This window comes from Lytechinus pictus, chromosome 7, assembly GCF_037042905.1.
Source record: "Lytechinus pictus isolate F3 Inbred chromosome 7, Lp3.0, whole genome shotgun sequence".
Lineage (NCBI taxonomy): Eukaryota > Metazoa > Echinodermata > Echinoidea > Temnopleuroida > Toxopneustidae > Lytechinus > Lytechinus pictus.
Window position 1 is genome coordinate 47,216,064 of NC_087251.1, and position 13,154 is coordinate 47,229,217.

Here is a 13,154-nt window from a genome sequence, read left to right on the forward strand (position 1 = left end):
CGGAACGGTTTTCAAAGTGGGGGGGCTGAGCCAAAAGTGGGGGGGGCTGACCATGCAAAAATTCACAATCATATGGTAATTTTTACGTTTTTGTACACGGATTTTGAAAAAAGTGGAGGGGCTGAAGCCCCCCCAGCCCCCCCCCCCCCCCCCCCGCTTCCGCGGCCCCTGTAGAGCATGTACAAGTATCACTTACAGACCTTAGAATATTTTCACTAGTCAGTGAATGTGTCAATATGAAAATAATAACCAATCAGATTTGGCTCATAGTTTTATTCAGATTTATTTGATCTTATATGTTTAGATTATCAGTGGAAATGATGTACATTCACAAGAGATCCTACCCTGAAAAATAACATCAAAATCCAATGTTAACATTAAATATACTCCTTCAAATGATTTTTTTCAATATCATAGTTTTATTGAACAGTGAAGTCATCAGAAAATGTGCTAGAACAGGAGAGAACTTGACAAAATTAATTTAAGGCACTGATTCATCAAATGTGCTAATAAATAATGCCAATGTTTTGGAAACAAATTCACTCTTAGTCAATCAAATTACACAATTCCAATATCTCATAATAGTACTTTGTAAATTGACATTGAAAAGAAGTTTAATGAAATAGGATCCTCAGTCCATTCCAGGCAGAATCTGATTACACCACATTTTTTTATTAGCTACTGCAAAGTCTAAATAAACTCTCCCATCGACATTCCGGAGTAAGAAACTATATCAAATCCCACATGCCACCCTAACAATTTCAAGTACAAAACTATATCATTATGAAAAATATGTTTTGGGGTTAAATCCCAACTTTCTTGCCCAAAAGATGGTTTTCTGTACCCCTTTGGATAAATGGACAAATGATTTTCATCAAGATTAATGCACAGCTCGATCAAAGCCATGTACCTGGCAATGCAACGTGCATACGGCACCCTTACAGAGTACATATATAGCATGCTTTTACAACTTTTTGCTCATTCTCCTGAAGACGACAAGAACACACTTGTCGAAAGACAGAGTTTGGGTGGTCCTTTTCAGGACCAACATATGCTAATGAAAGTTGCACGGTGTACAATGAAACCACTTCCCTTTCCTTCCACAACATGGAAATCTTCAGAAGTTCCAATTACCAAGTAATTAGCAAATAAGAATGAATGGCATGCCGTCAGATAGATGGGTCTTTACCAGGCAATTAATATTACGGTAATGTATTAATGTGCCCAGGTGATTTTTCAGTGTACATGCATTTTGGTCTAGAGTCATTCATGGTGATTGGTTTACATTTTACCATGTCAGAACTTGATAGACCTACATCTATGATGTTTGAGTAACCATGATTTTAAAGACTTTCTGTCACAATAATTTGCCTGCTGTAATCATTCACTTGGTTTTAACATTTCAGACCTCGCTGCTCTAACAATCCTGTACGTGAGTACTGAGTGGTACTTCCTCATTAATCACCAGATTTTAGCTCAGTCCAAACCAGAACATTCCACAACCATCTTTGATTCTCAGTCCTGTAGTCTCAACATCCAGACCTAATGGTATTGCTTTGGCACTTCACACCTTTACAGTCAATGGTGGTGCAGCAAATAGACCTCAGTCCCAAGGCCTCTGTCTTAATATCCAACATCTCTTGGCCAAATGGCTTGATTACAATTATCCTAGCCAATCACAATGTTGCTCCTGCATCATGTAACCTTGAAAGCTGTAATCTTTTTGTCTCTCCAACCGATTACCAAAAATGTCTCAACATTCAACTTCTCTGGGCCCTGGGACTTGACTGCAATCACCCTGGCCAATCACAATGCTGCTTTTGCATCATGTGACCTTAATAGCTGTAATCTGTTTGTCTCTGCAACCAATCACGACTTCTTGTTTTCCTTCCTTATCAACCTCTGAGAGAGACATGGCTATCACCCAGTCAGATGTCTGGTATTTGGCAAGGCACTGAAATAAAAGAAGTAGAATGTGTCAATAATACAATACATAAAGTGCAACTCTGTCGAGTGAGGTTTAGGAAGAATCAAACCTAAATGTACACTTTTTTATTCTACTGATTTTTAAAATGTCAAATTAGCTTATTTATACTGCTTTCATTAACTCGTAATTTTTGGTCCGCACCAAGCCTGCGCTTAATATAGTCCGCACAATAAAAATTGTGCTCAGTAACTACTAGTATAGCAGAGCCGTGCTACTTTAACAATTACCCATAAAAAAACTTGGGCATGCAGACCTGGTGCTGGTCTGGCGCTGATAAAAGCAGCAGCAAAATAGCCCAGGTCTGGCACAGGCTATTTTAGCCTGCTCCATTCATAAACTCAAAATTTTACAACTAAGCCCAGGACTGGTCTGGATCAGCGGTATTGGGACCAAAAAGTCAATGGTTTACCAAACAGGCTTAAAATTTCAATATCTTTCAGGTAAGGCAACCTATCTTTAGGATTGATTTAAATCCTGGGTTAAGTTTACTCTATACAAATCGGCCTCTGTATGGTCTTAACCTGTATGCATATAAGAACACTGACTGAAAGAGCCTCAATGCCTCAATACAGAAAAAAAAATTCCACAGATATAAAATCGATATTGACGACCTGGCATTGGCAATTCCACAGATGGGTATTCTCTAAAGTGATTAAAAGCAGAGGCATTTTGTAGATGAATCAGTTTATTTCATACTTACAACTGCTGAATGATAGAGGAAAACAGAGTTAAAATGCCCTGAACACAAGAGGGAGTCCTTTCCATCGTTCTGAACTGAGGGAAGACGTAGCATCTGGGTGATTGGTAAATGCACATTAGCATACTGCAGCTCGGATAACTGACAAATAAAAAAAATTGTGATCAAATTAGAGTGACTTGGAAAAGCAGTACAACAACAATTCTGGATTGATACAGGGATGTCAAACCCGGGTCCCGTTGCAGAAAAGTTTTTTTATGGTGACTTTGCTATCCAATGTAACTACCATGGTAACAGTGCTCATCAGCCAATGAAAATCAAGGATTCCATGAAAGATACCATTGGATGGCAAAGTTACCATAATGGTAACTTTCATGCAACGGGGCCCTAGACATTTCAGCCAGTTCTGACATAGCACAAGATTAATTCATTACATCTATACATGTACACTTAGGATCATAAAAAAACAATTACATTGAAAATTATATGCACTAAAAAAACAATCTGACTATCTGAGTAAGTAAGATATCAACCCTCAGTTTCTAGATGTTTATGTAATATTGATACCAATAATAATGATATTTTGACAGTATGCATCATATCATACATTGAATTCACTGGATAGCGCTATCCACTTTAATAAGAAACAAACCTAACAAAAGATAGATATGCTAGTTTTGCTAGGGTGGTGAATTTTAGTGTTCACACCATTTAAACAATTGATCCTTATCATTACAGGCTCTACGCTTGGGTGGTGAATGGCAAGTGTAGATTGGTGGCCATACCTTGAAATTTGACATGATAGATATTGTTCCATCCTCTCCACCCAGAGCGACTTGATAGTCTATTCCATTCTTCATCTCGGGGATGTCAGTTTCATCTGGGAGGGACATGAAATGACCACTGCACATCTAGGGGAAAAAAAATTGTTATATATAAGTCGAATTGTAAGAGCAATTACGTTCATTTATTCAGTTATTTGCTTTTTAAGGATATTCATAGCATATAATGATTGAGAATATTCCAGAATGTCACAGTAAAGCTTTGTTAGGCATGCTATCGAATGAGATAGAGTAATCTTTGTTATTTCTGGAATGTACTAAGATAGACAATAGACTCCTAGTGGCAGTGAAAAGGACAATAGGATTAGCTTGTTGTTTACATTGTTAATTTCACTGAGGTCATTCAAGAGTCTTCTAAAATTAGACTGTTCTAGAAATTGGCAGAATGTTATTTTTGTAGACAATACTAGAAGCTTCCAGAATAGTGAATAATTTGTATATAAGCTGGCAGTTTCTTCAAGGACATCATCATATCAGATCAGAACTCAGTTTCACACCAGACTTTATGTCAGAGCATAGTTTATTTCCAACTGGAATACCACATTTATCTTCTGTTGAATTATTTGCACGCCATCAATGAACTGTTTGCAGTTACTTTGAGAGAGGAATTCTCAGTTCTCATCGAGCTGTTTTAATGAATGCTTTTCGACCAATGGATCGCTGAAATTGACTGTTAATCATCATCAACATCATCTGCACAGACATTTCAACGTGTTACAGTGACTCTTGTTATTCATCGTGCTTCAACATCAATTTCACCATCGCCATCATTGTGAACTTTTATTTAAGGAAACTTCACCAACCAACTTGGATTTTATCTGGATTAAATACAGGACTATCATAACTTTGGATTGCACATCTGACACTTCGAGAGATGTAAGATCATTATTATTTTTTATTTGTTTAGTTAATGGTTAATTATTTCCTGTAATAAAAAAAGGAAATCAAATCATTGTTATTTGTTGCAGTATCGTAACAAAATCAAATAAACGGTGTATATGAATATGATCACATTTTCATGTTATCAAAAAGATAAGCAAAACTGAATTAATACTGGTAGTAACATTAGCAAAACAAAATAGTGAATAAAAATTCATCAAAATTGAATGAAAATAACAAAATCATGAAATTCTGATGCAAACATTTAAAAAGAAATGATACTCTGAAAGAGCATATGCAATTTATGATAACTATTTCTTATGTTTTGCTTTCTGAATTATACATTCACAACATTTTCAAATTTTAGTAAACAGTGAGAGAATATGGTTTCATTTCCATTGGAGAGTGCTTGAAAATTAAAGATGCACAATTGCATTGAAGTAAGAAACAGAAACTTACAGCTTTAACACAGGTACCCGTTGGTAAACTAAGTACGAGAGCACCCTGTTGAATAAAGTGAAGATTCTTTGCCCTATCCGAAGCAAGAATGTAGTTTGTAGCAATGCCAGAAGTACTACTGTATAGCCTCGCTGCTAGAAGCTGACCTACCCCTTCAGACGACTGTTGCTGAGTTGAGGATAAAATAAATGATTAAAACAGAAGTTTGATTGAAAGAAAGGAACAAAACAATAGATCATAAAAGAATTTGGGGTGAAAAACAAGTTGCGAGCTTGAAAAATGCATTCCTTACCTTTTAGGACGAAAAAAATGCCAATTATATTGTAAATTCAATTTATGGCTTTCAAGTTTCAACCCAGTAAAATTCCAATTATAGTGAAATAATCGCTAGAGGGTATTCATTTGTCTCGCAATCTACTATGGTCAACAAGGAAATTCGTGATCACTCTCGCAGAAAGTGTTCACTAGCTTTCTAGGAAATTTGTGATCACTCTCGCAAAAAGTGTTCACTAGCTTACAAGTTCACGAGCTTTCGAGTGCCGCTGCAACTCTTTATCAAGTGACGAAAATTATTTGATAACGAAGTCTATTTATACCAATCCCCAGGACCGTATGCACGAACGCGGGAACAAAAGGTGGGCACTGATCCGTTATGTGATTGGTCTAGCGATTATTTCAGTCCGCAATAATGAACCTATTTAGTTTAGTGAAATATCTTTCAAATGGCCTCAGATGGCCATGTTACTTATTATGATAAATATGTATGTGGTCCCATAGACTCTTTTTGATATTGCCATGCACCATATGTAGTTGAAATATTTAACATATCTAAATTTTCAATATGATCATTCAAATTAAGTACAGAGTTTTAACTTTCAACTTTATCAATTGGAATGTCTGTTCATAAGACAACTTTTAAACAACAATTAGCCTAAACAAGTGAACACGGAGTTTTGCTCTTATACTATTACATTTTACATCAATAAGCCTGCACACCTAACCAAACAATGGCATTTCATTACAATCAAAGCCACCCTTCCCCCAAAAAATAAATAAGTAAAAGATATGAATAAAATAATAAGAAATAAATATAAAAATAATCATTTAAATAAATACAAATATATTAGACTAACTAAATGAAAAATAAAAATCAATAAACAAACAAATACAGGAAATGAAATGTAAATAAGTAAACAAATAAATGGATAAATGAATAAATAATAAATAAATAAACCAACAAATGAATACATGAATAAATAAATACTTATAATTATAATTAATCTTACCTTATCTTTTGGAGATCTGTTGTTGGTTTGTGGAAGTCTAAGTTTCCAAAGATTTGAGAAGGGCAGAACTGAATGCACTTGTCCCTCTACATCTCCTGCAACAATCTCTATATTACCAGCTTCAAAAATATGGGAGGAAAGTCAGGAAGCATTTGTAACACTAGGTAAACAAACTGAAAACAATATCTATTTATAGACTAAAGTTCTTGATCATACCAATGCAAAGTTAACCTATTACTTGTCCAAATTTGATCAGGGTTATATGGAAATTTAGTGCCATCATCGTAACACCAGTATAGTTTGGATATTAGAATATGTATGTTCCTATCACTCACTGATACAAGTAATGTAACAGTTCTATGGAACAGCTACTTGGATATTATCTTTAAGACACAAGTTAGAAAGGGTTTTGATGAAAATAAATCATAACTTTGGAAATCACTTAAATGCATTCTCAAAGAGGAAGAAATGGGATCACTTGATTTACAAGGATTGAAAATTTGTAGAGACAGTGCTAAAATCATTCATAAACTTGTTTTAAATAAAATCTTTGATACTATATTCAAATCAAACAGCAAGGAAACTTGATTATAAATACTCCTTTTATAGGATTCAATAACGAAAGTTGTCTTTATTTGTATTGGCTTAAAGTTTGTAAGAACAGCACCAATATATAAAGAACCTTTAATCACCTGAAACAGAATATGGAGTCTTCATAGAGAGATGGTCCTTTAGTATAATGGGACTTCTTTGCAAGAAACTAATGTTCAATTCCAACAAAATCGTAAGTCAACAATGAAGGGCAATTCCTCAGAATATATGCACATTTGTAGTTAATTTGTGTTCAATTGCAACTGAAATTTCATACAACACCCCACATGCTTGATGGGACTGACTCTTGAATTGCACCTGAGCATAGGTTTCGTGCAATGCCCCACTAGTACTAATGGATAATAAACACAACAAGAATTTGTATACTGCACTCACCGGCATCTTTGTCCACCTGTAAGCTGTTCAGACCATGGTTCGATACACTCCTCCTGTCAAGGATCTGCTGCTTGCTGAAAATGGTGATCATTCCTCGCGAGTCTGCCGTGATCAGCTCCAACGATCCAAAATTGGCAATGTTGTGGATGTGCATTGCTTGTATAGGTCCTCCTTTCGTCTCCAGGATCAAATTGGGCTTTAAAAAATAATTGGTAAGGATAAGAAACACAAATGATTTAGTTAACATTTAATTCACTTGTGCCTTGGAAGCAAAATGTGTAATGGTCTTCCCTTGCAATATAGCTGAGCAAGAAAAAGCACGTGGACCAATATGTCAGGCCATACATCTACATGTTTTTTTATATTTGCAAATATATCCTCACAACTTGCGAAGACTAGGGTCAGAGAGTTATGCCCACAAATGATATTCTAGTAGCAGAGTTCTGGGAGTGTTTCATGAATAGATTTTTAAGTGGTTTTCACTTTCTAATTTGCTCCCAGCCAGTGAGGTGCAAGGGTTTGCAGTAGATATTAAAATTAGTTAGTCCTATCAGTGACAATCACTAACAAAACTTTTCTTGAAAAGTACCTTGGTCTTGTGATGCTATTGATTCCTTTAAATAATTAACAAATATACTCTCCTTAAGCACTAGTGGATCCTTTTGAGAGGCACAATTAGAATTTGTGGATGTAGAAATGCTGTTAAAACAGAAGTGTGCCCCTCCACCTTTTTGAAAGTGAAGACATCTTTTTTTTCCCCTTTTTTTTTTGCTTGTAAAAATTTTCCTCGCGGAAAATGTGTCCCCCTTTTGGAAAATCCTGGATCTGCCCTTGTCCTCAAGATCTGTGACTGAGTGCAAACTTACTTATTCGATCCCAGGCATTTTAATAGCAAGAGACTATGGCCATCGGTGCCCATATTACTGACCACAATACCCTCTTTCTTTTAATAAATTTGGGAACACTGTTAATTTGTGCTTTCTAGTCTGGCTGTGGTGCCATTTCCTTATAAATTTGATTTTAAATTATCAATTACATGCCATTTGAAAGGTTATATTTGAGCCCCCTCTCTGGCATTGGTGCCCTCAGCTGCCTGGCCTAATGCATTTCCATCTTCACAGCTCGTTCAATTTCTTCTTGTTAAATAAAGTGTAGCAATTGGCCTGCCTTCTGAAGTCTTGTTTAACTTAAAACATTGGTAGCCAAAAATATCAGAAATTCATTTAAATCTCTTTTTCAAATGTTTATTTTGGTGTTTCCCCGTGTTGTAATGGTGAAGAAAAACAATTTTAATTCTTATTTCCTCAAATTTATGACTGATAGGAGTGTCAAATGAGCTGAAAAGTTGAATCTTCAAACCATACTGTTATAGATTTATGTCACAATTTGCTATCCATAGTTAAACTATGACTTCAGATCAGAATTTATTTCAAAATCTAGTTCAAAATACGGGCCTATATTTATTCACATGATCGGCTTTTTATTCATCATGTGGTTACATAGCAAAATAACATACCTTTGAAGTAGTGATTCCTGCAGAATGTAAGGAATTCATGTGGTACATTCTGACGACACCATCTTCAGATCCAAGTAGTAGACTAGTGTTGCTGTGTCTTTATGATGGAGGAGAAAAATAAAGATAAGCATTACATACGTGTATTGTGGTATGAAATTATCGAAGGATGTCATTCAGAAATTAACGCTAATTTCAAGTTGTCATTTCCGTATCCTAGATTGACCAAAAACATTAAACTTTATTAAAGCATGTATTTTGATTATAACATGCATGTAGTATAGCCGGTATGCCTAAATTTCTCCATTTCCATATAGTTCAATCCAGAATTAGCAATAACTCTGAGAACAGTTTTGAAGATCAAGGTGATTTTTCTTTCATTGTAATTGTGGCAAGTTGCTGCATAGTGTGATAAAGCCAACTATTGTGAAAAAACCTATAAGAAAACCGATTAAGGCTGAAAATATACTGAATACTGCCCACCTAAATAAGCATGTTCATGTTTTAATATACAAGTACATCTTAAAAGTTAAATTATGGCCTGTTTTACTGATAGCATCCCTTTCTTATTTTGCTCATTACCGAGTAATGAACCAGAGTATGATAGACATAACCATCTGCTCTTGGAAATTAATTTATCATTACTAAAAATATCTATTTCATTTCATCATTAAAGACATTATTGCATAATGAGGAATTATGAAAATGTCAGTATTGATAGAATCATTTAGGCGATAATAGTACTGTAATGCAAACACTTTATGGTTACTTTATTTGATTCTGTTAGAATTAATATCATGATTGTTACCATAGCTGAATAATTTGTATTCATGATTTCAACCAGGTGCGCAAAAAGTTTCACATGTATATATGTTGCTCTCTCCAACATTAATGATCATTACCTTCTATTGACATGACTAAGTTCCACTTATCAACAATGCCAATATGACAAATATGAAGTTATCATTGATCATAATCATATTAATTATGATCAAGACATAATTATTAATCCCCCACCATCATTCATCATGCATCATCAATCATCACCAAATAATTTGAATCAATTTTTAATGTCAATTATCATCATCATTATTCAATCACCATCATCCACTCATTCTATGAACAAGGCTATCTGACATCAGTCATCATCAGTTTCAGTTTCAGTTTCAGTTTTACTCTGACAAGAACACGAGGAAGCCTTTCGGGGAAAGAATATCGAAATTACCCGAGCCTCTCCAATATGAAATTGAGGATATGTACTCGTATACTTTTATACCTTTTTGGCATTATCGGTCACCAATAATATCCATGGAGATATCGGATTATATATCGAAAAGTGACAATTTAACATTCCAGAAACAAACAAGTCTTGAATTAATACACAAGAAGTGGTATAACTTCTTACAAATCTTCACTGATGGTTCGAAGTCTCCTGAAACTGGAAAAGCAGCAGCAGCATTTCATGTACCCTATTACAAATATATATATTCAATGAGACTCCAAGATAATACATCGTCTTATAGATCAGAGCTTGCAGCGATTATACTAGCATTAAATTGGTTGAACCAATTACCCAGTCTTTATACAGGAGCGGTAGTGTTTTGTGATTCACTCAGCGCACTAGAGGCAATCAAAACTAAAAAAGAAACTAACTTTGTGAATGAAATTCTGTTAATGTATACACAATTGTATAATAAAGGAATAACAGTGTATTTTGAATGGATCCCAAGTCATTGTGATATCAGGAACAATGAGGTGGCGGATATCGCAGCCAAAAAAGGTTTACGGCACAGCCAAATTGATGTAAATAACAAAATTAGTAAGCATGAATCAAACTGCATTCTTAAAATGTACTTTACACAAGTATGGCAAAAAAAATGGGATGAAACATTATCCCCTTTGAAGGACATTCAAAAATCAGTTTCGAAAACTTTCAAATGTGTTCTAAACCAGAGATATAGCACATCTATTTTACATTGTCTCCGAATGAACAATATTGATCTTAACGAGAATAGACGGCTTGTTAACAACCACGAAACAGGTCTATGCTCATTCTGTGCTGTGCCGGAAACAACTCTCCACTATCTCACAAAATGTCCCGAATACTCACAAGAAAGGGAAAAGCTCTTACTTGAAATAAATAAAAGTGAATTGGATATAAAGAGAATTCTCAATTCAGCAGAGTACTCGCATCAAAAAGCCTTGGTATCCTTCGTAAGAAGGACCCAAAGATTCACATAGTATATTCGAGTCGTTTTAACATATTGTTAATTGAAATAATTGAACGTTGTATTTAGTTCCATTCATGTATGAATCTCATGTTTGATGACTCTTATAAACCCATGTTGGGGAAAAATAATTATATACGTGTTGATATGAATGCATTACACATATTATGTCTTTTGTATGATCTTATCAATTTGTAAATATCTGATTTATTGAACAAACTATGAGATGTGAAAATTAACCCAATGCACGATAATTGCACAAGACTCAGAACGTTTGTTTTGTCTCGAACCTAACCATTTGTACTAACTTTGATTTTCGAAAATCGGATGAAGGAGATCATTTCGTCAACAGACATCACACAGCCTTGACTGGTATTGGGGGGGCCTAAGGCTACGCATGCGCATCATGCAGTAGCTGAGAAACCTGATCAATGTACCGATCCGGGCTTGGCCAGATAATACATCTAAAGAGGTTAAGTGATTTGTGATGACAGTCTGTTGTGATCCTCCAAAATTGCGCGAATAATGCAGCGCTCTACCTTCCTTTTTACTGAATTGATTCAAGTACAGAAAAGTTATAAATAAAATTACCGCAAATTATGCTGGCGCAAATATTCACTACTGAATGACACGCGCCGTATAAGCTAAAACAACAACAACAACAACATCATCATCATCACCCCCCCCCCCCCCCCCCCTCTCATGAGTCATACTCATACTTTATACTTATAGCTCATTTTCCTTTCCATTTCTGAGTTTTCATCTCGGAGTCGGAGCTGGCAGCCGCATAGACCATAGTTGTGGCCTTGCACTATGCAGCAAACTTGCATCCCCGTCGCGTCGCCATCGTACAGTTGCAGACTTGCAGTTGCAGTCCATAGTCTTTTCATCTAGTGAGATACTCTGTATCGGTCCGGTTTAACGTTACAGCTTACACCTACCGCAGTATGTGGGGCACACGTTACAAATCCGGACTTCGTTATATGTTCACATTTAGAACTTGAAAATAAATCGTATTTCTATTTACCTAAACGTACGCCCGACCAGGAGTGTGTTGAAGCTTTCCTTCACTTGAAGATTCCAAAGGGGTTGTATTTCAATTTTGAAAGGCATTTTCTAGCTCTCTTAGATGTCGCGGCACTTCCGAAAAAATCTTGCTAGTTGTGCCTGAAAATAAGACTAGTGGTGTTAAAAAAAAGCAAACAAACAACCAAAGCTTTGACTCTCAGAAAAAGAAAAAGACATCTCCTTGTATGTTGCTGGGGTTTCTTTCTTTCTTTCTTTCTTTGCAAAAGAGGGAGAGAAGCTAGAATAACTTAATAGTTATGAAAAAAAATAATTGAAACAAAATTAAAATAATAAAATAACCATCCAAGTGTATTGACACTTCCCCTCTTTTTGTATTTGCTGGACTTCATGTTGAAGGCTCTTTCTCCTATAAGGCAAGTGTCAATCGACTGACTCAGAGTCACAAAGAGGAGGAAGAGCTTCCTCCCATAAGGGCCCCCTTTTTATTTTCCATGTATAGGTAGGTTAAAGGCGTTTGTCCCCTGGAAAGATCAAACCTCAAGATGTTGATGGATCTGAATCCAACGACGGGACAGTTGTAACCCCGTAACTCTGGTACGGGTGTGGGAGGGGGCTCTTCTTTCTTTGCCTGTCTCTCTTTCAGTCATTTCAAATCAGTTTTTTCTATCTTATCACTTCTTGATCACAGAAATCCTCTCTCTCTCTCTCTACGTTCTTTACTTTACGGGTCAATATAACCCCAGAAAATATATCTTAGGCCACTGAGATTATTGGAATTGTAACTCATCTATATAAAAAAAAATGCTGAATTTATCACAAATGATGCTTGGTACACTGAGAATTCAAAGTACCTAAAAACTTGTTAAAACGTTATCCCCTCTTGTTAGAGTGTTTTCTTTTATACAATATCTCATAGATCTTCGATCAACAACCTTATCGTTTTCGGGATGTAACCCCCATATTGTTTGCTAATATCTTATTCCTCAGGTTTTTTTTGTTTCGTATGTATTTAAAAAAAAATTCTTTAATAGAAAAAAGGAATGAATATAAAAGAAATAAAAACACAATAAAAATTAATAATAATACTTAATAAAAATTATACAGTGTTTACAGTATTATATAGTGTGTGGCAAAAATAGTCAATCATGACTTATTGCCAAATAAAACCAAGGGATGGAATGGAATGGACTGTGTCAGAGAAACGAAAAAATTATCCTCTTTTTTTTTTTTTGGGGGGGAATATAGTT

General features: G+C 35.4%; 1 protein-coding gene across 2 annotated transcripts; it reads right to left on the bottom strand.

The window, feature by feature from the left end:
• Positions 1 to 267: 267 nt before the first annotated feature.
• Positions 268 to 12,058, bottom strand: LOC129264307 (uncharacterized). Of its 2 annotated transcripts, none has more exons than XM_054902159.2 (8): positions 11,906 to 12,058; positions 8,654 to 8,750; positions 7,138 to 7,333; positions 6,151 to 6,269; positions 4,865 to 5,032; positions 3,470 to 3,595; positions 2,688 to 2,825; positions 268 to 1,954 (listed from the first exon to the last, which is right to left on the bottom strand). In XM_054902159.2, exons 1-8 carry the CDS (start codon positions 11,989 to 11,991, stop codon positions 1,826 to 1,828), a joined length of 1,059 nt encoding a protein of 352 aa, XP_054758134.2. In that variant the 5' UTR covers positions 11,992 to 12,058; the 3' UTR covers positions 268 to 1,825. The 2 variants fall into 2 exon arrangements, with proteins under 2 accessions (XP_054758134.2, XP_063959003.1); XM_064102933.1 differs by having other exon boundaries at positions 4,865 to 5,026; positions 11,906 to 12,057.
• Positions 12,059 to 13,154: the final 1,096 nt, after the last annotated feature.

Coding starts and splice junctions, on each gene's coding strand:
- LOC129264307 (XM_054902159.2), bottom strand. CDS start 11,991: ATGCCTTTCAAAATTGAAATACAACCCCTTTGGAATCTTCAAGTGAAG. Junction 5,033..6,150: donor ACAGATCTCCAAAAGATAAG/GTAAGATTAATT, acceptor TCCTCAACTCAG/CAACAGTCGTCTGAAGGGGT. Junction 1,955..2,687: donor TCCTCTATCATTCAGCAGTT/GTAAGTATGAAA, acceptor CTTTTATTTCAG/TGCCTTGCCAAATACCAGAC.